The sequence below is a fragment of the Nyctereutes procyonoides genome, unplaced genomic scaffold (genome assembly GCF_905146905.1).
Source record: "Nyctereutes procyonoides isolate TBG_1078 unplaced genomic scaffold, NYPRO_anot_genome, whole genome shotgun sequence".
In the NCBI taxonomy this organism is placed as follows: Eukaryota; Metazoa; Chordata; class Mammalia; order Carnivora; family Canidae; genus Nyctereutes; species Nyctereutes procyonoides.
The window spans coordinates 7,898,637-7,925,855 of record NW_026575146.1 but is presented as its reverse complement, the minus strand read 5'-3'; the positions used below and the strand labels follow the sequence as shown (position 1 = coordinate 7,925,855).

Here is a 27,219-nt window from a genome sequence, read left to right as displayed (position 1 = left end):
GGGAGAAAATTATTACAGCTCAGAAAAATTACATATTTGAAAAATATAACCAAGTAATACTCTCTTTAATGTCAGGCAATTTCAGGACACAGTAACAGTCTTTTTTTTTTTTTTTTCACAGTAACAGTCTTATCAGGATTTGAGAATCTCAGTACATGAGGCAAGTACTTCTTTCAAATGACCTTCAAAAATTCAAGTTTAGAGATACTACTTTGCTCCTTCTATTCCCTGTGAAGGAAGAGTTAATATACTCAAGTACTAGAACATTAATTAAATGGAAATAGTTGCAATATCACTAAAGTGGGATGCCTAGGTGGCTCAGCAGTTGAGCATCTGCCATTGGCTCAGGGTGTGATCCCGCAGTCCTGGATCGAGTCCCATATTGGGCTCCCTGCATGGAGCCTGCTTCTCCCTCTGCCTATGTCTCTGCCTCTCTCTTCGTGTTTCTCATGAATAAATAAATAAAACCTTAAAAAAAATCACTAAAGTGGGGCAAGAAGATGGCATAGGTTCTGCTGCAGGTTAAATGGAATCAGTCATCACACCCATGATCTAGAATCCATCCCATCTTAGAAAAATAAGCTAACGAAAGAATCTAGACCAATCTAAAAGAGAGGCATTCTACGTGACAACTAGCTGGTCTTTTTAACGAGTCCCAAAAAACGGACCGGAGCCCCATAGGGAAATTATGGAATGGGTCAGGGAAAATACAAGGAACAACTTATTATGACAGAAAGGAGATACTCAATAGCATGACACAGAAACTTGAAGAGTTATTATGTTGCACACCTGAAACTAATGTAACGATCTATGTCAACTGCACTCAAAAAATTAAAAAAGAAAAAAGAAAGGCAGTGCTCAAAAGCTGAGAGGCGTATTTCAGAGGAACACAGGAGTCAGATTGAGGGGTTTCTGCTGGACAAACACTGAAACATAAGAAAGAATAATGACAATGATGGGGCTTATACAACACTGAATGAAAAAAAGAATCCGGGATCCCTGGGTGGCGCAGCAGTTTGGCGCCTGCCTTTGGCCCAGAGCGCGATCCTGGAGACCCGGGATCAAATCCCACGTCGGGCTCCCGGTGCAGGGAGCCTGCTTCTCCCTCTGCCTGTGTCTCTGCCTCTCTCTCTCTCTCTGTGTGTGACTATCATAAATAAATAAAAATTAAAAAAAATAAAAAAAAAAGAATCCATGATTGGGGGGGGGGCAATGGACGACACGGCACATGGCACCTGGGTGGCTCAATGGTTGAGTGTCTGCCTTTGGCTCAGGGTGTGATCCTGGAGTCCTGGGATTGAGTCCCACATCGGGCTCCCCATAGGGAGCCTACCTCTCCCTCTGCCTATGTCTCTGTCTCTCATGAATAAATAAATAAAATATCTCAAAAAAAAAGAAGAAGAAGAAGAAGAAGAAGAAGAAAAGGAAGAAGAAGAAGAAGAAGAAGAAGAAGAAGAAGAAGAAGAAGAAAAGGAAGAAGAAGAAGAAGAAGAAGAAGAAGAAGAAGAAAAGGAAGAAGAAGAAGAAGAATCATCCATGAATCAAGAGTGATACCAAAAAATAAATAGGGAACAGGGAATAATTCTTTATGAAAAAATGCCAATCAATAAATTTAGATAGAATTTCCACCTTGATCTAGTCATTTTCTTTAAAATTTCAAAATTCAGACTGCATTGAGATTCACACATCATTTATTAGGGACAAGAGTTTACAAAAATGTTTCTTTTACAGCTGATTACACAGGCTCTTCCTAGACCATGGTAAACAGCTGTTCAGCCTTGAAAAATGTGGAGCATTATTGTCTTTATGGATGTATTTGTGTCATTCATCAAGTATGATCCACTTACATGAAATAACACAAGTGGATTTTCTCTTATAGTTATTTAGGGAGGAGAAAGCCATGTTTAGCTCAGTTCATCAGTAGGATCATTGGAACCAGACTTTCAATTGCTTGGAAAAGTAAAAAATCATTTCTCATTGTATTAAATATAAAATAATAGGCAACACTGTTTCATGGCAAGTGTGGTTACAAGAAGTTTTACTCTTTTGAATGTGGGTGTGATTGGATAAATTTTGAACTAGTTCTATCTCCATTAAAAATCAGCCATTCAGAAACAAACAAAAAAAGACAGGAGTGGGATCCCTGGGTGGTGCAGCGGTTTGGCGCCTGCCTTTGGCCCAGGGCGCGATCCTGGAGACCCGGGATGGAGTCCCATGTCGGGCTCCTGGTGCATGGAGCCTGCTTCTCCCTCTGCCTGTGTCTCTGCCTCTCTCTCTCTCTGTATGACTATCATAAATAAATAATAATAAAAAAAAAAGACAGGAGTTAGGGGAGAAGTTTTTACAGAATTGAAAGCAAAAAAAAAAAAAAAAAGATTTGAACGCAGAGCAAGGTAACTCTGATTTATGATAGCTTAAGTGGTCATCTTATTTGAAAAATCCTAGTTGGTTGTTTGTAATCAGATTGAGAAAACTGTTCTTTACCAATACCTTGTAACTTGAGGCAGTCAAAAATCAAGCAATGCTAACACCACTGAGTCAAAGGTTGTCAGGAAACCTATAGTTTAGTGTATTGACACACGAGCAAAAGGAAAAATTTCCTTTACAGCAGAGCAATCAGGCAGGTAGTGCCTAAAACTTAGCTCCCCAATAATGGAACAGAATTGTCATCATGCTTTCTGATGTGAGGCCCTGAAAAAGCCAATAAATCACTTCTAGTATTCTTGCCAAAAATGTTTAACAGAATCTAACTGTGAGGAAACAATAAGATAAATCAATGAAGGATTTTCTGTATGACAACTAGCTTGGCCTGATATGTCAATGTCACAAAGGACAAAAATCAAAAACACAAGTAGATTTTCTCCAAATAACTTTAAAATAGTTTAAGGAGAGAGAATGTGGGTAGGGGTGGGCAGGAGAGAATGTGCTGAGTATCAATAACTGGTGAATTAGGTCAAGTGTATATGCTGTGTATTTGTCTATAGTTTTGAAATTTAAAAAATCATTGAGGTTGTTTAAAAAGTAAGTCAATGTGATTTAATAAAGGGAGGAGGACACTGTGCTAGATTAATACATTTAAGAAGCATAATAAGACCTGATGGTCATGGTCCTAAATCGGATAGTTAGGGCAAACTAGCCAAAAGACATGTTTGGCTTGCCTTGGGAAAATGTATGATTTGGGATTAGAGAAATGAACTTTTGCTGAAAGGAAAGAGCTGAAATCTGACTAAAAGAAAAAAGATTACCAAAATAGTATATATACTATGATTTCATTTTGGTTTAACTTCCCTACACACACATCCCAACCTCACCTGATCTCTGGGGGATGGATATGTGATATGTTTTATTTTATTTTTATATTTTTAGAAGATTGTTTATTTGAGAAAGAGAGCACATGAGCAGGAGGAGGGGCAGAGGGAGAGGGAAACAGAATGAACCTCAAGCAGACTCCCTACACAGTATAGAGCCCAAAGCAGGGCTCGATCCCACAACCTCAAGACCACGACCTGAACTGAAATCAGGAGTTAGATGCCCAACCAACTGAGCCTCAGACGCCCTGTGATATAGTTTAGTTTTGCTTCTATGAATTTTCTTCCTTTCTCTATAGGGTATGTACTGACTTCTCTAATAAACAAAAAAGGTCAATTAAAATAGACCCAGAAAAGGTCTTAATAAAATTATACTTAATACCCACAGTGTAAAATGAAACCTAATTATAAGTAGTATCCATACCGATACCTAGAATGTATCCATAAATATATGAATTACAGATATATTTGGAAATAATATTCAACATGCTCCCCCAAATTCCTATGTTTATTCAGGTTATAGAATCTTACTTCCTCATGAAAACAGTCTCGTTTTTTACGTGAAATATTACAAATCTATGTTCTACAAATTTCCATCATAGTATCTGTTGGGTTTTCTGCAGACAGTCAGGAAGAGACACTGCGGAAGCATTCTATCACTAATCACATGCCACAGTGTAGATAGAGCCTTTGGTGACATCAGTGACATAGTTGTCTCTACCTTTCTCTGTAAAAACTTTGGAAAGCAGCCAATTTTCATTGATTTTAACAGATGTCAGCATCTAAGATAGCATTAAATAAATAACAAATTTAAGGGCGCCTGGGTGGCTCAGTCAGTTAAGCATCTGCCTTCAGCACAGGTCATGATCCCAGGGTCCTGGGATGGAGGCCAGCATCCGGCTCCCTGTTCACCGAGGAGTCTGCTTTTCCCTCTCCCTCTGCCTGCCACTCCCTCTGCTGGTGCTTGCACGTGGCTTTCTCTCCCTCCCTCTTTCTCTCTCAGTTATAAATAAATAAATAAATAAATAAATAAATAAATAAATAAATAAATAAATTCATTCTTATAAGAAAAGAGTACAGGCTCTAGAATCAGACAGACGTGGTTTCAAATACCAGCATTTCCAGTTAATGACCACTGGTAAATAATATGTGCTCTTTAAGGCTCAGGTCCCACAACTGAAAAATGGCATAATAATTTTCATCTAAAGTACACTTCCTAACAAAGTCTCCTTTAAAAAAAAAATCACAGGAATACACATGACCAACTTTAAACTTTCATAAACAATAAAGAAATAATCAGCACCCACACCGTGGCAAATATTTCAAGAGAGAAAAATTCAGACTGTCTAGACATGTTATTAGATGCCCCTAGAGTATCCCACCCCCTCCTTCAAGTTAGAAGATGGATATTCTGCAAATCTTCTGGAAATATTCTCTCCCCATTTATTTATTTTTTTTTTTTTTGCACCATGTATAACCTTCTGAGGTAAGAGAAAATGCTATAAATTTCCATTTGTTATTATAAACCTTACATTAAAAGTTAAAGATTGCTTTAAATTAATTCCATTTCCATGACATGAACTACTTTGTACAAACTTCCCCAATTAAGGGGCACTTGGGTGGCTCCGTTGAGCACAGACTCTTGGTTTCCACTCAGGTCATGATCTCAGGGTCGTGGGATTGAGCCCCGTGTCAGGCTCCTGGCTCACAGAGCCTGCTTGAGATTCTCATTTCCTCCCCCATGCTCTCTCTCTCTCTCTCTCTCTCTCTCTCTCTAATAATTTAAGATATATTTTAATTTCCCCCATTAGGGGCACCTGGGTGGCTCAGTGGCTGAGCATGGCTTTTGGCTCATGCAGTGATCCTGGGGTCGGGCCCTGCATGGAGCTCCCCACGGGGAGCCTGCATCTCCCTCCGTCTCTGCCTCTGTCTGTGTCTCTCATCTTTAATAATAATAATAATCATCTCCCCAACTATAAAAGCACACTCAGGAAAAAAAACTTGCCCCAAACCCTTTTAACCTAACAAAAGAGATGGGATTTTAAAAATGTGTCTATTTTTAAATGTACACCACTGAAATACCACTGAATACAGTGTTTTCAATACCACTGAAAACACTACAGAAAAAAAAAAGTCAAACCACAACAATAAACTCCATCCCAGCACAGTTGTACTAAAAACACAAATATAAATTAAATTTCCTGCCAGCAAACGTGAGAGCAAAACAAATGCTCATTAACGAACCTTTCTAAAAGTCACTGGAAAAATGCAGAGACGCTTTTGCTAACATAGTGGGAGAAAACAGGGGTCACATCACACACCCAGCCTTTCCTCCTCCCAAATCTGTTTCCACCTGAGACCCTTTTTTCCTTCGATTTGGGGGTGACTGGAGTGTTCAGTCACCACTAGAGAGACAAGGACGAACGGCTGCCAACTAGCACCAAAGAGCCCTGAGAGCTGCCATATAGACCCGGTCTCTTCCTACAGGTTGGTACTGGGGCACTTCCAGGGGGGGCACAGGCGCCCCCCCCCCACCCCGGGGAGCTCCACGGTCCAGCGTCCGCCTTCGGCCCAGGGCGTGACCCCGGGGTCCCGGGATCGAGTCCCGCGTCCTGCTCCCCGCAGGCAGCCTGCGGCTCCCCCTGCCTGTGTCTCTGTCCCCCTCTTTCTCTGGGGTCTCCCATGAATAAACAAAAACAAAAGGGCCATAGGATCATGGAAAACTGGATCCCTAGTCCGCAGTCTCTCTTGACCTAAGCAGTCCGGGGAGCCTGGGCTGCGGTGGTGGGCGCTGCGCTCGGGGGCTGCGCTCGGGGCCTCCGCAGCCGCAGCCCCCGCCCCGCCGCGGGCCCGGGCGAACGGCCGCTGGGGGGCGCGCTACTCACAGCAAAGGTCACTCCACCAGGGCATCGCGCGCCGCCAGGCGGCAGGGCGGCGCCACCGGGGCCGGGGAGGCCCAGGCTGCTTCTCCCGCCTGCCCCATCGCGGGACGGCCCCTGGGCCGCTGACGCCGAGGGCGCCCCCTGGGGGCCACCGCGCGCGTCACAGAGGGCGCAGCCTCCTCGTGGCCCTGGCGGCCCAGAGCTCTGGCCTCGCAAGGCTGCGAGGTGCATCATCACAGTGGGATCCCTTCAAACTCCAGCACGCTCGAGGCTGAAACCCGACATGGCTAAATGACAGCCAAACGGCTAAACACATCAATACTGAGGGTCACGGGGCAGCCCGGGGGACGCGGCGGTTTAGCGCCTGCCTTCGGCCCAGGGCCTGATCCTGGAGACCCGGGATCGAGTCGGGCTCCCTGCATGGAGCCTGCTTCTCCCTCTGCCTGTGTCTCTGCCTCTCTCTCTCTCTCTCTCTCTCTCTGTGTGTGTGTGTCTCATGAATGGATGGCTAAAATCTTAAAAACAACAACAACAACAACTGATGCATTCCTGGGCTGCCTCTCTGATCTGCATGTGCTAGTAGGTGGCGGACTCCTAAATCGCAGTGCACAGCGGTGAATGAAGAGACAGCGGGATCCTGTGCACAGCGAGGGGTTTGCGTGGTTGTACGGACTTTAAATTCTTGAGTTTAGGAACAAGAACTGTGGACCTCGTGCACGTTCCCATGACGGAGTTTATCTGGAATCACAGTGCCTTTGGGCTTGAAGGAAGATCTGGACTTCAAAAATGATTATGTGGTTACTGCACTTTGGAAGACAGTTTGGCATGTTGTCGGCAAAGCTAAACTGCCACCCTGCTCCTTGGTACCTAACCCAAATGAGCTGAACACATACATGTCCACACAAAAACCTGCATATGGACGTTTGTAGGTTTATTCATGATTGAACACACCTGGGAGCAACCAAGATGTTCATTATGCGAATGGATGAATGAATAAACCTCAGAAAATATCCACATCCAGTGGTAAAAAGAAATGAGCTGGCAAAGCCATGAAAAGAGAGGAAGAACCTTAAATGCATATCACTGAGTAAAAGAAGCCAATCTGAAGAGGTTACGTACGGTATGATTCTAACCGTATGCCATTCTGGAAAACCAAAACTACAGAGACAATTTTTTAGAATCTGTATTGCCAAGGATTGTGGAGACAGAAGGATGAATAAGCAGAGCATGGAGGATACTGTGACAGTGAAACTATAAACTAACCCTCAAACATGGGTTTGAACCATGCAGGTCCATTCATACATGGATTTCTTCAATAAGTAAAGCATAATACTGTAAATGTATTTTCTCATATGGTTTTCTTAAAGGCATTTCTTTTCCTAGCTTACCTTAAGAATAAAGTAGATCATATACCTATCATACAAAATATAATCAACTATAATCAGTAACTAATCAACTATAGTATCAGTAGCCCTTCTAGTCAACAGCAGGCTAATAGTAGGTTAGGTTTTGGGGAGTCAAAACTTACATTTAGACTTTCAACTGGGCCCCTAACCCCCATGTTGTTCATGGGGCAACTATACGCTATGATAAGGGTGGATACATAGGATTATTATATCACTTGTTCAAAACCCACAGAATGTACATCACCAAGAGTGAACCCTAATATAAACTATGGACTTTAGGTGATAATGATACGTCAGTGTAGTTCATGGATTATAACAAATGTACCACTTTGTGTGAGATTTGATAGTGGGAGAAGCGATGCATGTGTAGGGGACGATATAGGAACTCTCTGTACTCTCCAGTCATTTTTGCCATGAACCACAACTGTTCTAACTATACAGTCTATTTTTTAAAAACGGTCATATGACTTGGCAAGTGTCATATAGTGGGGGTGTGGCATCTCTGGTGGGCCAAAGGCTGGGGCGGGGGGAGCAGTAAATAGGAAAACAAAGTTTGTCTTTTTAAAGGAAAAATTAATTCCATATACTTTCAAAGGGTGAAAACTCTTTTATTTTCTGTAAGTTGTAACATTTTATAGTCTGTAAGAGCCATATATGACAAAAGTATTTAGACATGTCAACTCCCATACTTAGATGGAAAAACAGCTATTGTGTCTTATTATGTCTGATGTAGACAGCACTTTAAATTCTATTTCAGTGTAAAAAAATAGTTTTGGTGGTTATAGTCAGCTACAAAAAAAAAAAAAAGAAAGAACATTTATATCCTATCCACCCACTGGCAGATATTGAGTCAAACGATCACTCCTCACCTATCATTTAAAAACCGTTACGATAAAAACTGGATAAGGCAAGAATCTATGGGTGCTAAGTGGTGGACGTGAGAGCGAGTGGGTAGGATATTTACATGCCTAATAGTTGTAAGGGTAGGGAAACCCTATATATGGAGAAATTTGTCAAAATCTTAATATCAACCTCCATTAGAGACATATGCATAATGTGTGTGATACTTCGAACAAGGACACAGCAACATCCGTGGCTAAGAATGCATAACCAAAAGGAGCAAATAAACAAAGGAATACAGTGTGAATGGAGAGAGGAGGGCTATATGCTTCAAACATGTCAGTGTCTTAAAAGACAAAGGCTATAGAAATGTTCCAGATTAAAAGCAGCTAAGGAATATAACACATAATACCTGACACAAGGATGGATCTGACAATGCAAAGCAAGAATTGCTAAACTGCACATTGTTAAACTAGCTGACAAAATTGGAATAAGGATGATAGATCATATACAGTTATTGTAATGATATAAATATAGGACACTGAAAATTGTACTCTGGTTATAAAACAGAATATATCTCTTTTTAGGAAATACACACTTGAGCATTCAGAAACAAATTATGTGGATTACTCATCCTCAAAGGTTCAGACAAATTTTTATCTCCTGCCTATATAAAACATAACAGGAACCTATATGCTGGTTTTTGGTTTTGTTGCCTTTTCCAACATAGAGATTAAAAATCAAATAATGAAGCAAATGAGGTAAAAATGCTAACAGTACATGAATCTAGATAAAGGATATGGATGTTTTCTGCACTTTTGTTTTTAATTTTTGCACCTTGTTGTAAGTTTGAGGTTATTGTTTTTAAAAATTATGCAGGGATGTGTGAAATAGATAAAAAGGTGATTAAGAGGTACAAAATTCCAGTTATAAAATAACCATGGAGATTAAAAGTATATCACAGGGAATCTATGGTGACAGATGGTGACAATACCATGGTGAGCAGTGATTCATGTACAGAGCTGTACTATGTTGTACACCTGAAACTAATACAGCATTGTAGTTAACTATACTTCAATTTAAAAAAAAAACTCAGAAGAATAGGGCACCTGGGGGGGGCTCATTCAGTTGGGTGTCTGCCTTCTGCTCACATCATGATCCCAGGGTCCTGGGATTGGGTCCCGCATTGTGTTGCCTGCTCAATAGAGAATTTGCTTCTCCCTCTATCCCTACCCCCCTGGCTCATACCCTCTCACTCTCACAAATAAAGAAAATCTTTTTTAAAAAATGGAGAGGGTAGTGGTTGGTATACCATAATGTAAGTTCTATCAATGTATTAAGGGACAGAAAAACTACTCTCTCCCAAACCCCTAAGAGAATTCAGAAGAGGGGAAGATAAAAGAGCAGAAGTTCTGGAGACAGATTTTGTTTAAGTTTCAGCTGCACCACATCTAGCACTGGGCCCTTGGGCAAATTTCCTGAGGTTTCTGTTCTTAGCATCCTCACTTAAAGCAGGTCACCTTTCATTCTTCCTGCTAAGGCTTGTTAGGAGGAAGTAACAGTTGTTTGTCTGTAAAATAAAACAAAAACTATAATTTTTTCCCCTTCATTGTCTTCTTCAGAACATGACTACTTAATTATTTTTTTTTTTTACCAATTCCAAAACTGATGTATATAAACCGCAGATTTTGAAATTTGGCAAATTGGGAATGACATGCATAAAGACAATGTCCAGAGAGGATCACTATTAATAACAGATTGTGGGAGCAGTGTGAAGAAGAGGTGAGAACGACCCCCAGACCGGCCAAAGCCAGTGTGCCGCCGCATCCCCGCGTCCAGCGCTTACGTCCCGCTGCCGTCACCACCATGCCCAAGAGAAAGGCTGAAGGGGATGCTAAAGGAGATAAAGCCAAGGTGAAGGATGAGCCACAGAGATCTGCAAGATTATCTGCTAAACCTGCTCCTCCAAAGCCAGAGCCCAAGCTAAAAAGGCCCCTGCAAAGAAGGGAGAGAAGGTTCCCAAAGGGAAAAGGGGAAAGCTGGTGCTGGCAAGGATGGAAATAACCCTGCGGAAAATGGAGATGCCAAAACAGATCAGGCACAGAAAGCTGAAGGTGCTAGCGATGCCAAGTGAAGTGTGTGCATTTTTTTTTTAAAGATTTTATTTATTTATTCATGAGAGACACACAGAGAGAGAGAGGCTGAGACACAGGCAGAGGGAGAAGCAGGCTCCATGCAAGGAGCCTGATGTGGGACTTGATCCTGGGTCCCCAGGATCACACCCTGACCTGCAGGTGGCCTAAACCGCTTCGCTACCGGGGCTGCCCTGCATTTTTGATAACTGTGTACTTCTGGTGACTGTACAGTTTGAAATACTATTTTTTATCAAGTTTTATAAAAATGCAGGACTTTGTTTTACTTTCTTTTTAAGCTATGTTGTTAGCACACGGAACACTTCATTGTTGTTTTGGGGGAAGGACATATGTCACTAATAGAATATCTCCGAAGCTAGATTGATAACAAGAGGGAAAAACACCTTCGCCTTCTAGTTTTGAGAAACTTCCTCTTGGCTCCCAGGAGGAGAGATTCCTTGATGTTGACACACATGAGCCACCTTGGTGGTGTGGAAAAACTAAAATTCATTTTTTAATGTCCTCTTCTCCTTCTCTGCCTTCAACATAGACTTGACTCCCTTAAACCCAGAAACCTGTTGGAACCTGACCCCATGAAATGGTTCCCAGTATGTCAGGCCATCTGGACTTTACAGTGTCACCACTGAGATGGCATCCCTCAAAAGAGTTCCTTTTTTTTAGCTTGTGGATCTTCAGATTGATAATTCTGCCATTTTCATTTCATTTCCTGAAAGTCAGGGTCGGCTTGTGAAAAGTTGTTAAACAACATGCTAAATGTGAACTGTCAACCCTCACTCTAAACTTTCCCTGTTCAGAGCATCACATGAAGACTTCATTGGGTTTTATAGTGGCTTTCTGATTTTGGTAGTCCATTGAAGAAGGGAGTTTGAAAGTTGTTGTATACTGTTAACATCGTCCGCCCATGTCCTGCCTGAAATACCATGATTGTTTATGAAAAGTATCTTTAATAAAGCTGTATACAGTTTGAAAAAAAAAAACAGATTGTTTTCTTCTAAGTTATTCAATAGTTTTCAAGATTATGGTAAAATGGCCACATAATTCATTTTAACGCCCTCCTACTGGCAGATCATTTGTTGGTGTAATTTTTCACCACCATACTATGCAATGAATGTTCACGTGTAGAAGTCACCGTCCAAACCCCTGAGCAAATGTTTGAACAGAAGAGGGCAGTATTGAACAGTTTTCAAATGTGTCAAGCGGGAGGCCTTGCAAATTTCCCAGACCTGGACCAGAAGACAATTCAAAAATCTACCAATCCATAAAGCTTAGGTTCCTTTTCAAATTCTGTACAGTTTAATGCCATATTGCATCTAAGTTTTCCTTTTTGACTCCCAACCTAGATACTAAGGGGAAAAAAGGGACACACACATCCTGAATTGGCTCCCTCCCTCTCCTTTACTTGCACCATGTGAGGATCTAAATCCTTTACCCCATTTTGGATCAAGTGTGGATCAAACGGAGCTACAGCCCTTTTTGTGGACTCCTTTCTCCCCCACTTTCCCAGCCCAGCTGTACACAATACATTTCCCAAGTGCTGCCTGAAGGGGGCAATGTCTAGAAAAGACCATCCTCATTCCCATCCCTATTCTAGTTTGTGGTTAGCAGCCACCTTTTTCCAGGTTTTATGTGCTGGCTGCATGATGGTTCTGAATGATTTCAAGATCATAGCCCAGTGAGCAAACCTGCTGGCCCGGTTTGGCAGGAGAAACAGTAGGCTGGTGAGAATAAGATCTTCCAGGAAGGACAGGCCAGTGTTCACCTAACCCACACTCTGCACAGCAGAATCCATTTGCAATCACACTCAGAAATGTTTCATTAATAATTTTACTTTTAAAGGACTTCAGAACCTCCTCTCCAATAGTTTCCAACACATTAGCTCCCTCTAGTATTATCTGCTTTAGATTTGTCAGATTGGATAGGATGAGGAAGATCAAAAGGCTTGATAATCTAAGCAACACTGATTCAGGGATGTACATTCCTGGCACCCAGAAAGTCCTTCCTCAGAAACAACTGGTTTTAGAGTAGGCCTTTCTGACATAACATGTTAAGTATCACTCCATGGGGGAATTGAACTATCCAAATTACCTACTATGAAGAACACGGCTATTAATCCAGCAAGTTTCCCAAATTCCTGTAAAGTCCAAAGACAGTGCTCATTTAATCACTGGTGTGGTGACTGGGCTAGAAACTCTACATTCTCGCCTGGCATCAAAGACAGCAAGAAGGCTTGGAAGGGAAGCCGGTCAGCATGTCAACGGGAAAGGCCTCTTAGGAGGCTATGGATGCTGTGCTCCACAAAGATACCCCACCCACAAGTTCCACAGATGTAATAAACAGTTGCAGGTCCAAAGCCTACAGGGTCTTTTTTCACTCTTCCAAATACTTAAGAGATTAAGACATAAGAATATAACTTGTTTCTTTTACTTTAGAGGTTTAAAAGAAGAAAAGAATTAAGAAACATGTTGCCATATATTCCAAAATTTTAAGGCTTTTGTCGAAACTTACCTCTCAAATTCCCATGGCACAAATGGAGTCATTTTGTCGGAGAAAAAGTGCGATATCGCAAAAGCTGCAACATTAATTTTTTACGTTTAGTGTAACCAGTGTGTTCTGTTCTGTAGGCACATCAGGCCTGCTTGAGGCCAACATCTGGATCTGGTTAACTTTCTCCTACGATCTGCAGCATTGTCCTGGATTTTTTCCAGAAATTCTCTGCATTCTAAATCTATCCCTTATATCCTACACACCCAACTCCCCATGTTGTCATGCTCATAAACCACAAAACCTAGGAGAGATGTTTAACCGGGATTAAAACTCAGAGAAGCAGAACCTCATTTACAAGAGGGGTACAGGTGATGATCATCTTGGCCCTGGCCTCAGTAATGAGGCTAAATGGTCCCTTGGACATCCAGGCAGGCATACAAAGATAAGGGCACCACTAAAGCGATATTAATATCCTTTACATGATGAGAAAGAGATCCTGGGATCCCTGGGTGGCGCAGCGGTTTGGCGCCTGCCTTTGGCCCAGGGCGCGATCCTGGAGACCCAGGATGGAATCCCACATCGGGCTCCCGGTGCATGGAGCCTGCTTCTCCCTCTGCCTGTGTCTCTGCCTCTCTCTCTCTCTCTCTCTCTGTGACTATCATAAATAAATAAAAATTAAAAAAAAATAAAAAAAAAGAGAAAGATCCTTTACAAGGTACTCTGAACTGTAGAAGTTGTCATCTTCAAAAGGGGGTTAAATACCCACTTTGTGCAGGATTATTACACAGAAAAATGAGAATGGGCACTCAGTCGGTGGTAGTTACTACTCTAACAGGTGTGAGGGTACTACTCATTTAATGTCTCATAAGTCCTGAGACAACTAACCTGCCTCCTTGGTATACAGAAGCAGCCATGTGAAGGATATATATATTTTTTAATCTTGTAAATGGTTTGCATAGAGAAAGCCATTTAAATCATCCAGAACTTGCATGAACATTGGAGGACTCTTCCTTCTGTTTATTTTAGAGACAAAGAATAATGCTGCCCTAATTCCTCATGATACTCCAGTTAGCCTCAACGTGTGCAAATTAGAAAAAATAGGGACGATATTTTCAAAGTATCTTACAAAATTAAAAAAGCATTTTTTTTTCCTGGCATACCATTAATAGGCTGGTAGGGGAGAAGACACCTCCCATCATCATATCTTATCACTTATTCTCTAGGGTTTTTTTTCTTCCTCAAATTATTTAAATAATCTCTACACCCAGCGTGGGGCTCAAACTCATGATCCGGAGACCAGGAGTTGCACACTCTTCTGACTGAGCCAGCCATATGCCTATTTTCCAGTTTTTAAGCTATGTAAGGCTCATGTGATGTGATGGTAAGATGTCAAGAAACACCAAGTACGTATGTGAATATGCAATCATTTCATAGTTCAAGTTCTACTCCCTTAATTTCACTGATAGAGGGTTGGGGGTGGGAGCAGTCCTGTGCGTGGCAGTTTTTCCCTGCTTTCAGAAAGGGAAACTCCTTCCTAAGTACAAAAATGTTATGAGTCTGATCTCTTCCTGTTCACTGTGAAATATTCCATGCATATTCCACGTAGCACTGAAGAGCACTAGAATTACTACCTTTCACGTTATTTAGATGAGTAATCTGATATTTAATTAACACTTAACGCCAGTTTTAAAAGCCTTTGTTGCTTTGCAAGATTCTGACTAACTAAAGACCAGTCACTGTAAATCTTCCTTATCAGGATAACTAACGGGGGGGGGGGGGGGGGGGGGGGGCGACAGTTCAAACTCCCTTCATCCACTGCAAAATGTTTTTTTGCTGTTAAATTTTTGGAGGTAAGAATTTCTGTGCACTATCTTTTTACTAGGAAAAAGTACCAGATTTTGCCACATCTTCCATACCAACATTTTAATACAAGAGAAACTCAGAAGGCAACAGATGCAATTACTTGGAGTTGCCCTAAAAATGAGACCGTCCTTCAAACTGTTTCTGTTCATTTGTTAGCCCATTGGGCTTATTTGAATCAATATCTAAAAGCCCTCCCAAGTACCCCAATTTTGTTAACCTCTTAATTACTTCGAAAAAGAAACACCTTCCTTTCCCATAAGAAATCCAGCATGTGATAAAGCAAACAGTGAATATAATATGGATCATGCTATACACAAAAAGCACCCAGAAGATATAATCATAGAAGGCCCACCACCAACCGTGACACCCCACAAACCACACTCTCAAGCAGCCTCTCTCAGGGTTTGGCATGTCTATGTTTCATTCAGAGAAAAAGCAATGATCTGGAAGAAATGAAACATTTTGGTTTTATTTTATTTTGTATAGTCTATTTAATAATAGATTCTAGCTATCTCCTTAAACATAAGTGCAATACAAATGGTAGAAAGGCTTACAGCATTACCTTGAGAAAGGGATTCTAAGGAAATCCCAAAGTAAAGCTAATCTATAGGAAATGAGAGATATTTTTAGTTTTGCTCATCTTTCACATTTATTTAAGATTCCACAGAAGAAGCAGGCTTCGCAGAAGCCATGATATTGAGAAAAGTGTGGAGTCTAGAAATTCTACACTGTGTTCTTAAGAAAATATGTAGATCCGGTGAGCAGTGATGTCAAATAGAATAGAGCTGGTGTTAGAAATCTAAAGTAGCCAATAGGCATTTTATTCTTGAATGGGAAAGGAGACAGGAAAAAACAGGCAGGCGGGTTCCTAAGGGGTCAGGCTACAGCACAACTGCATAAACGATCAAATACCAGCTGAGAAGAGCTGTCAGTGTTTTCTACAAATCTGATATATGTGATTCATTTGCTAGAGGTACAGATTAAGTATCATAATTCATACTTACAGCCAGATTTCTAGAAAGCATGCTTTAAACACATACATTTTCACTATTAGTGCCTAAATGCTATGACCTGCTAGCCATCAACTTTATACTGTGTTCATCAAAACCACCATTTAACCAGAGCTAACATTTTAGTCTCCTAAAAACCACAAAGTGCATCTTCACTGGAACTTTCTAAGAAGCAGGTCAAAATGCCAAATACCGCAATTTCTCAAAAACAGGAACTTAGGGGGGGGGCGCCTGAGTTGGCTCAGGGCGAGATCCCAGGTCCTGGGATCCAGTCTCCCATGTGGATCCCCGCAGGGAGCCTGCTTCTGCCTCTCTGTGTGTGTGTGTGTCTCATGAATAAGTAAAATATTAAAAAAAAAAAAAACCACACACAGGAATTTATTACTTTTTCAGGACTACAACCAGGGATTAGGCTTTCAAATTCACCCCAGTCTAACACGTATCTCAACTGCACTCAAGGTCTCCCCACTAAGTACAGTGAGGAAGATTCCCACGTTAGGCAAAAAGCAAACTCGGGGAGCGCTGGGTTCTTTCTGAGCCCCAGAGAGGGCTCCTCTCACTGGAAAGTCAGCAAACACAGAAACGAACGGCCATCAGCGTGCTGGGCCAGGGACCTCGACGCTCTCCGGGCAAATGCAGCTTAGAGGGAAGGAGGCGGTTGCTCCACCTGCCGCGGAGGCAGAACCCCGGGGCCTGGCCTGGGCCTTACCTGTGATAGTGATGATCCCCAGCATACTTCCTGGCGCGCCTCCCTCCAGATGAGAGCGACAGCTGGTCCTCGCCCTCCTGGGGCGCCCGCCCACCCCGTGCAGCCCTGCTGCGAGCAGGAGGAAGCGCCCACGAGGGAGGGAGGACTCGAGGCGCCTGCGGAGCCTCGGCCAGAAGGGACGCGGGGCGCACCTCGCCGGCTAATTATAGGCGGCCCCGCCCCCGCCCCCGCCCCGCCCCCGCCCGGCCCGGCCCGCCCCCTGCGCCCCGGCCTCGGCCCGCCAGAGGGTCACGTGCTTCCCTTTAAAGAAGGGGCGCCCCCCCCCCCCGGAGCTGGTCCCCGTGCACGGTCAGCGAGGCTCCGCACAGACACCGGGGAGGGCGTAAAAGTTGCGCCGAATAACCCGGAGTCAGCAGCATTTTATCTGAACCGATTCTCCATTCCTGGCGCCGACCTGCTTTTTGTGTCTCAGCTCGTAGCATGACTTAAAGCATGACTTAAAGCACAGAGGACTACACTCTCCTATACCTTTTTTGTTTTTTTTTTTTTTTAAATACCGCGTTCTGTATCCTTGCTTGTGTCAAGGCTGATGAGGTGCAAAACGCGGTCTGCTTTTTCGCACCTGCAGTATCGTGTAATTTCCCCATCTGCTGGACACACGCGAGCTGCACGCACCGGAGGGCTGGCAACTGATGTCAGTTGTCCCGTCTCTTCCAGTCTGCGAGAAGGGGGCTGCAAAGCAAACTCTACGTCTCCAACGCTCGATCAAGGCACCTTGTAAAAAGCCCAATAGGAGCAATAGGGTTGTTTTTTCTTTTTTCTTTTTTATTTTTTATTTTTTAAAGATTTTATTTATTTATAGACACAGGCAGAGTGAGAAGCAGGCTCCCCAGAGGCAGCCCGATGCGGGACTTGATCCAAGGTCCCCAGGATCATGCCCTGAGCCAAAGGCAGACACTCAACCACTGAGCCACCCAGGTGCCCCTGTTTTTTCTTTTTTAATGGTAGAAGCTAACTGAAAAAAAAATTTTTTTAAGATTTTATTTATTTATTCATGAGACACACACACACAGAGAGAGAGGCAGAGACACAGGCAGAGGGAGAAGCAGGCTCCACGCAGGGAGCCTGACGTGGGACCCGATCCCGGGTCCCCAGGATCACACCCTGGGCTGCTGAAGGCCGTGCGGCGCTAAACCGCTGAGCCACCCAGGGATCCCACTAACTAAATTTTTAAATCAAACTATGCCATATTCCAAAACATAGACACTATCGTATCTCTAATAGTTAAGCACACAGCATGAGAATCGGTCAGAACCTCCATGGACCATTCATGAAAAATTCCAGGCAACCCCAAATCCTCAAATTCCTTCTTCCTGGAGGTTTAGAATGTTCCATGTAAAGATACAAGATGAGCGAGTGATGAACAAGTCTTACAACTTTGACACGCTCTTGTATGTCAATGTTCTGTGAGGGTTAAGGCCATTAAGACCCCTGGCTTCCTCTCCTTTTCATTCTTGCCCTGTTCATCACCCCATGCCTTGCCTGCCTTGCCCCATTACCACTGGCTCTTCCCCTCAGCCACAAAAGGAAAGTTTTACCATTGCTGCTCTTCTCTTCAAATGGAGAGGCTCAGGCCTTATTCATTACTGCTTGCAGGGCAGAGAGGCCTGGGATGGAGCGGAGAGGGAGCAGTATAGAGAAGGGTGGAGAAGAGTCAAGAAAAAGGAGTGTGGGGATGCTGGCCCACACCTAGTTGCTTCTTCTGGCCACCAGGAGGCGCGACGCACCAGGGTCAGACCAAAACTGAGCCAAGTTAAGGAGGCAACCTTACTAGTACTCAGATCATCAATGTTACAAAAATCAGCTTCAGCCTCTCCGTTGACAGGGCTTCCCTCTTATACTCCAGCAAATACCCAGCCTGGCTGTAAATGCCCCCAGGGAACCGAGTGATGAGCTCCTTGACCTGACGCCTGGGATCTAATGCCCAGAGCAGCCACATCCTAACCTTTCATCTTCCCTAGAGGACTCTTAACTGGGGTTCACAAATTGCCTCAATTATACTGAGCGTCTGGTGTGTGTGAGAGATTGCTGGTGGAATAGCCCCTCTGTTGTCCACACAGCTGAGGGGTCCGGACAGCTCTGCATCCTCCCGTCTCCCCTCTTACGCCCCCAGCCCCAACCCTGGGGAGTCCCGGCTGTACAGACCGTGCACAAAAGGCTGCATTTGGTGGTCTACGTTAAATGGTCTACCGCCCTCCCAAGCACGAGCATCAGCCCAAAGTGTGTGTCCCCGGGTGGAGCCTACATCCCCTTTACCTGAACTGTCCCAGGAGCCCAGGCTACCTCAGGGATCTGAGGTCTCACTTATGCATCATTTCTCAGCACTGGCTGTTGGGGACAGCATATGGCCATCATCTGGTGCCACCTCGGAAATACACACGTTCCACTGAGAGGTACATTGGCTTTGAGCTTACTTAACTGTATTATTGGGTCCTTTCCTTCCTAGAAGTCTAAGATCTAACAAAACCAGCTGCTCCACCGAGCTGAACTAGAAGAAACCTCAACTGGTTACCAGTTTAAGGCCCCAAACATTTACAGAGATAAATATATTGTTGTGTGATTTTCTTAAACTTCTTCTCTTTTTATGACATTGCTAAAGACGTTACCACATCTGATCCAGAATTCCTAAAGTAGTTAAAACCACCAGGCAGAGCAGGTGATCAGGTGGCAACTTGCTGACTCTCTTAGCAGCCGGTTCTGCTTTGATCTCCACCCCTGAGTAATCAAGGACAGGGCGTGTGGCGCAGCTGCCGCCCCCGTGTGTCTGCATTTACAAAGAAAAGTCATCAATCAGTATGAAAGCAGGAGTAAAGCTCAGACCTCTAAGGTCAGTACACTATGCAGGAAACTTTGTTATTCCTTCCATTCCATGTTCTTGTTAAATCAAAATTAAGATGGTAACTGAAATGAGAACGAGAAATATAATATTTGGGGCTTACGAATTTGAATGACAATTTAATAGTTTTGTAACAAATAACCCCAATAAAAAATGGGCAAAGTGGGACGCCTGGCCAGTTCAGTGGTTGAGCATCTGCCTTCAGCTCAGGGTGTGATCCCAGAGTCCTGGGATCAAGTCCCGCATCAGGTTCCCTGCAGGAAGCCTGCTTCTCCCTCTGCCTATGTCTCTGCCTCTCTGTGTGTCTCTCGTGAATAAATAAATGAAATCTTTAAAAAAAAATGGGCAAAGGCTCTAAGTAGACATTTCTAGAAAGTTATGTACAACAAATGGTCAATGAGCACATGAAGAGACACTCAACCTCATTAGCCATTAGGAAAATACAAATCGAAACCACAATGAGATACCAATTCACACCCACTAGGATGGCTTTAATCAAAAAGATGGACAATAATAAGGAATCAAGAAATCAGAACTTTCATACATTGTTAGTGGAGATGTAAAATGGTGGAGCTGCTTTGGTAAACAGTCTGGTAGTTCCTCAAAATGTTAAACATAGATTTACCATATGACCCAGCAATTCTACTCCTAGATATATAACCAAGGGAAATGAAAACCTACAACCATGCAAAAATTTTTACAGGAATGCTAATAACAGTATTCATTATTCATAGTAGCTCCAAACTAGAAGCAACCCAAATAATCATCAACTGATGCATAAAAAAAACAAAATTAGATAGATCTGTATAATAGAATGTTATGCAGGAATAAAAAGGAATTAAGTATGCATGCTATAACATGGATGAACAATGAAAACATTGCTAAGCAAAAGAAACTAGTCCCCAGGGGCACCTGGGAGTGGTTGAGTGACTTCAGCTCAAGTTGTGATCCTGGGGTCCTGGGATCGAGTCCCACATCAGGTTCCCCACAGGAAGCCTGCTTTTCCCTCTGCCTATATCTCTGCCTCTCTGTGTGTCTCTCATGAATAAATAAATAAAATCTTAAAAAAAAAAAAGAAAAGAAAAAAAGGAACTATCCTCAAAGAGCACATATTGAAATACTTTAAAATTTATTTGGGAGCAAGAGAAAAAAAGAGCAGGAAGGATCAGAAGGAAAAGGAGAGAGAATCTCAAGGAAACTTGGAGCTCAATCTCACCACCCTGAGATCACAACCTGAGCCAAAACCAAGAGTCAGATACCTAATTGACTGGGCCACTCATGTGCCCCTTGAAATATTATTTAATTCCACTCATATGAAATGACCAGAAGGGGCAAATCAACAGAAAATAGATTAATGGTTGCAGAACCAGATTGGTGGGGAGGGAAGGACTGACTGCTAGTAGGTTTGGGTATTATTTAGGAGAGGATTAAAATGTTCTAAAATTCAAAGGGGTGATGGTCATCCAATTCTGTGACTACACTAAAAACCAATGAAAAATATACTTTAAATGGGTCAATTGCACGGTATATGAATTTTATCTCCTTAAAGCTTTTTTTTTTTAAGGAATTTATTATATTAATTCTGAAGACTCCAAGGGACCATGAGAAGCTTTGGAGGAGAGCTGACACATAATTTGAACTGTGATATTTAAAAGGCTACAGGGGCGCCTGGGTGGCTCAGTCAAACACCTGCCTTCCCTGCCACCCCACCCCCAACTCATGCTTGCTGTCTCTCAAATAAATAAAATATTTTATAAATAAATAAATAAATAAATAAATAAATAAATAAATAAATAAATAAAATTAAAAGGTTACAGGGAAGCAATGCCAAGGAGCATGATGCATGGACACAGTGGTGAGCAAGCTGAGCAAGGCGTTAGGAGTTACGCCCTAACTCAGAGATGCCCATAGAGGGCAGGTGAAGTCGTGTAAATCCTTGAGATCATCCGAAATGGAACCACGATGGAACATGGACAGAGATTAGAGACAATCAAGGAGGAAGTGGCATCAGAAGCCAAGGGTGCAGAGGATTAAAGATGGCAGAGGTGGACAGCAGCCTGGTGTGTCACACAAAGCAGGGACACAGATCAGGAACTCAGAGGCCTCAGTCGGGAGGGGAGGCGGGTGGGGGGGGCGGGGGAGGATGGATGGGGGGTGGGAGGAGTGACTAGGAGACAAATAACCACCATAAAGATGAGTGCTTTACTCTTTCCTGAGAGGGAGGGGACAGGGGCCCAGACACCAGAAAGACCACAGATACTGGCTGCCTTCAGGGGAGCTTGAGTATTAAACTCAATGAGAACCAGGGAAATGGGGAGGTGGACAGCAAACCCAGGCCTCTACACCCCCTTTCACTGCTTTTCCAAGGTGGCATTAAAGTTGGAGGGAAGGCAACCAAAAACCTGTGAAGTCTCCTCCTCTGGTAAGAAGAGGGCCGGTGAGATCCAAGGGAGCGGCTTCACCACTGTGGCTCCTTTAAAAGGCTTCAAGGGGTGCCTGGGTGGCTCAGTGGGTGAAGTGTCTGCTTCCGCTTAGGTCATGATCTCAGGGTCCTGGAATTGAGCCCCACATCAGGCTCCCTGCTCAGCTGAGAGCCTGCTTCTCTCTCTCCCTCTGCTCCTGCTCCCTCTCTCTCAAATAAACAAAATCTTAAATAAAAGGCTTCAAGATAATCAATCTAAGGGTGAGCTCAAAGCTGCTGAAAGAGATGAACACAGACACTATCTCGATGATGTTGGCAAGTCACATGCAGGATGGGTAGGTTCTGCTGGGCTCTGTCTCCATGCTTTATAAACCCCAACGGATACCAGCTAATCGAATTTTTATGGTCCAGCTGAATTGGACATGTTTATATAGACATGGTTACTCTGACTCAAAATCCTCAAGACAAATCATCTGAGTAGTTCCTCAAAGGGTCTGTCATAATACAACAGAAAAGCTAAAAGGGGATTTAAAAATCACTTCACAAGACAGCTAAAAAAAAAAAAAAAAAAGCGAGGGGAAAATATTTAAAGACTCAATACAAATATAATAAAAGTGAGGTAAAGTATTTATTCCTCCCTTTATTGAGTCCATACATTTTTATATTCTTTGATTTGGCAATTCTGTTTCTGTAAAATATACTGCACAAGGAGCACAGACTTGTGTATGAAAATATGTATTGCTTGGGGTGTATCATATTTGAAAAGCCTAAATGTTGTACTAATAGGAAAATGGTGTCTCTAACCCCTTCGGTGGAATATTTGGCAAAAGGAATATCTTTGAAGCAGTTAATGACAAAGAAAATGGCTACATGGATATGTATGTCTACACCTTTGTTCAGGGCAAAAAAAAAAAAAAAAACACCATATAAACTATATATTGAATAGAATCCCAATTCTGCTTTTTAAAATGCATATATATCTGTGAGGCTGAGGAACAAAGCCCAGAAAGAAAAATAATGAAAGCCAACCATAGTGTAATGATGGGCAATCTCAACTCAATATTTTCCTTTTTTTTTTTTTAAAGTAAGCAGCACATGAGGCTTGAACTCACAACCCTGAGGTCAAGACCCGAGCTGAGACCAACAGTCAGATGCTTAACCAACTGAGCCCCCACAGGCGCCCCAATATTTTCCTACATTTTACAAATCTTCCACAACTTTGTTGCTTTTATGGTTAGAATGCAAGCACATTTGACCCCTGGCTTGGGTTGGACAGGGTGGTCCAGCACTACCAGATCTTGAACCCCAGAGCAATGCCTCTGATATTTTATAAAAACTGCACAGTGGTCCAAAATACAGATCTCCAACTCTCCAATCACTGGAATATAGAAATTAGCAAGCTGACAGCAGATTAGGGCAACCCCAGTGGCTCAGTGGTTTAGTGCTGCCTTCAGCCGAGGGTGGGATCCTGGAGATCCCGGATCGAGTCCCATGTCGGGCTCCCTGCGTGGAGCCTGCTTCTCCCTCTGCCTGTGTCTCTGCCTCTCTCTCTCTCTCTGCATCTCTCATGAATAAATAAATAAAATCTTTTTTAAAAAGTGTGATTTTTAAAAATTATGAAATAAGAAAAACTTGCTTCACTACCAAATCCGGTAAGATACACGAATAGGAATAAATTCTTTGCTGAGTGCCTCATGTTCAAATCCTCCATTCATCTTAAGTCTGAACATCCGTCTTTAGTATTGTCAAAACAGGATTCCAAAAAAAAAAAAAAAAACAGGATTCCAAAGTTTCAAAAGCTGAAGCTTCTAGTTCTGACTCTGTTGGCTGTATGGTAGGGGCCAACTATTGAAGTCTCTGGGCTTCAACTCATGGGAGAATAAATATATCACTCACAGTAATGTTATTCTGAGATACAAATGAAAGTTAACATTAGCACTACTGGGTATGTTCTAGAAGCAGAATAAATGTTAGTTATCAGTTCACTTTAAACCACGCACTTCTCAACAAGGGTGATATTGCTTCCAAAGGGAAGAAAACTGGTTCAGAATGGGGAGGCTATGTGTGTATGAAGCATAGATAGATAGAGATATACTGTACATAACAAACTGACATACATCTTGTGCTATTCAAATGTTATGGGGGGGGGATGCTAATAAAATATCTAAGAATATCCCTTACTGGAGCAATAATGAAAAAAAGGTGGAGAAATACTGTTTTCAATACAATAAACCTCATTTTAAAGAATCCTTTGAAAAATATTTCTGGAAAGGCAAGAATGCCCCTTTATTATCAATTTCTCAGGAATGCATCCTAAGAAGAGAAGTATCATCTTGTGCTAGAAGTAATCACTCTTGAGCTTCTTTTCCTCTCACTTTTCCAGAAGAGAAAGACAGGATCTTAATTTGCCTAAAGTTGTAGCCAAAAGGAGTCAGGGAGTTGGGGCGGAGTGGGGGAAATTAGCTCAATGTAGACTCGGTATAATGGTGATGACCTGCCTAGCACCCACTGGCATTCCACATCTGTTCTCCTTAATCACAGTGTGAACCCCCAACCAAGCCACATACACAAGGTCAAATTTTAGATTAGCCACATCAAAATGAATTTTTAAAAAATCAAGGTTAATTTTATGATGCTTTATTTAACCCAATATTAACATAATGTTATGGCAACATATACTCAAAATAAAAAACGATTAATGAGATATTTCACGATCTTTTTTTTTTTTTTTTTTGTACTTTGAAACCCAGGATGTATTTTATTCACAAAGCACATCTCAAATAGGATTAGAAGAATTTCAAGTGCTAGATAGTGAGATGTGGCTAGAGAACAGCTCGGAAACTTCAAACATAACTGAACATTTCCTCTTTTTCTTTTTTTCCATTTTTCTCTCTTTTTTTAAGTAGGCTCCATGCTGAACATGGGGCTTGAACTCATGACCCGGAGGTCAAGACTTGCAAGCTCTATCTCTGACCCAGCCAGGCTCCCCAAGTGTTCCCCTCTTTCTTCCACTTTGCCAATGACAATTCTATACCTTTAATTTCCTAGCCTTCTAGATAGAAATTATTAGGATAATCACAGAAAGGCCCTTAACACCTCAGTTTCCAATTTAAAGCTGGGCTCCTGTGCAGGAATCTTCCCTTGATTGAGCCCTTAAATAAACCTAACTTAGTTGGACTACAGATGAGTTCCTGGTGACCTTTACATGGCAAGGAATAAAACAAATAGATTTAATAGGTAGGTACACCTTGTCTTTTTCATTTACTCTTAGTTTGTTAACATGAGTTAATATGTTTAAAAATCTATTCTTTTTCTCACCAACTTTTACTGTGATCATATACATCGAGAAAATGCTTTAAATGATTTTTTTTCTTAAAAGGTCAACCTATATTTAAATTGGCATAAAAAATAATTGCAAAGCAAAAATTGACACTTGCAGAAGAAATACATTTAATCACATATGTAGTCACATAAATTACAGTTTACTTACAAAGATGACTTTTTCTACAAATCTAGACTGTGTTTGAAAGTATATAATTTTTTTTAAGTCAGTGTAAAATTTACTGTCTAGATAAAGAGTAAATTCTAGATAACAGCATATCTACTTTTACTCCCTCCAGAAAACATACTCCTGGATCACCAAGACTAAGTGCATAAACTCCAAGGTCAGAAAAACAGAGAAAAGATAAGAAATTTGCAGTGGCAACTGGTTTGACCACCTTCATATACCTGCATCCTAGACTAGCAGTGGATAAAGTAACTCAATTTATGCTACAGAAATCTCCAAAAGCCTCAGGGCACCTAAAGCAAGAAGACTGGTCAAAAGTCCCACCAAGACGTGGATGAATGGATGAACAGAATGTGATATATACGTACAATGAAATATTACTCGGCCTTAAAATGGACAGAAATCCGGTCACATTATTACAACTCACCTAGGCCTCAAGACTTTATAGACAGGGACAGATTCCTCCTATAGGAGGTACCTAGAGTAATCAAATTCAGAGACAGAGACAATGGGGATTGCCAGGAGCCTGGGGGGACGGGGAGGGAATGGGACATTTTTTTTTTAAGATTTTTTTTTTTTTATTCATGAGAGACAGAGAGAGAGAGAGAGAGAGAGAGAGAGAGAGAGAGGCAGAGACACAGGGAGAAAGAGAATCAGGCACCATGCAGGGAACCTGACATGGGACTCGATCCCTGGTCTCCAGGATTAGGCCTCAGGCTGAAGGCGGCGCTAAACCACTGAGTCACCTGGGCTGCCTGGACATTTGTTTTTAATGTACAGAGGTTCAGTTTTACAAGACAAAAAGGGATCTGGAGATGGATGGTGGTGTTGGCTGTACATACATGGCAATTTACTGAATGCCACAGATCTGGGTGCTTAAAAGTGGTTAGAATGGCAAATCTTGTTACGTGTTTTACCACAATTAAAAAATTTTTATTAAAAAAAAAAAAGATCCTAGGTTTCCCCTCCCATACTTGGAATAGCCAGATACTCTTCATTCACCTGTCCCAGAGATGACAGGAGTGAAACTTAAAAGTCTCCAGGCCACAGGAGTGGGAGGTGGAGAAAGCAGAGACGTGAAGGCACATTAGAGCAGACCATCATGAGAAGGAAGTGAGTTTATGCACCCCACTCCCAGACTCTCTCCCTTCCTAGGCTCCAAAAATGAGCCTGAACGATGAAACACAAGTCTTCCTGGGGGAATTTGACGAGCCCAAGTAAAGACATGTTAAGATCAAGCAGATCACCATCCAGGGATGGCCGTTTTGCCCCAGTAACATAAATACCAACTAATTTTTATTGTTTCTTCTTCTTTATTTATTTTTAGAGAGTGAGAGAGCATACAGGAGCAGGAGTGTAGGGCAGAGGAAGAGAACGAGAGAGAATCTTAACCAGGCTCCACGCCCAGCATGGAGTCGGCTGCAGGGCTTGATTTCATGACCCTGAGATCATGAACTGAGCCAAAATCCAGAGTCAGACGCTTAAGCCACTGAACCACACAGGTGCCCTCCCCAAATCAATTTTTAAATATGACAAATCTGCCCCCAAATCAGATATGTAATGAAAACACCTGTTATGAAAGACAAAAAAGCAATTTGGAAGAGACAGAGGCTATGCAGAGAAATAAACCTTCAGAGCAATCCTCAGAAAAATAATATAGCCAAAAAAAAAACCCAGATACTTCAAAAATGAATGTTTAGAAAATAATTAATTCTTACCAGTTAATAATAAAATAATA

At 42.3% G+C, this 27,219-nt stretch overlaps 1 protein-coding gene across 3 annotated transcripts in view; it reads right to left on the bottom strand.

The window, feature by feature from the left end:
- Positions 1–27,219, bottom strand: part of AKAP12 (A-kinase anchoring protein 12) — a 96,560-nt gene that overhangs the window by 6,771 nt on the left and 62,570 nt on the right. The window contains exon 1 of one of the 3 annotated variants that reach the window (XM_055311078.1): positions 16,656–16,823. The exons of the other annotated variants lie outside the window; for them this stretch is intronic. Within the exon in view, the coding sequence (XP_055167053.1) occupies positions 16,656–16,680 (25 nt within the window). The 5' untranslated portion in view covers positions 16,681–16,823. Of the gene's footprint in view, positions 1–16,655; positions 16,824–27,219 lie in introns of those variants that run through there. 3 annotated transcript variants of the gene reach the window in all.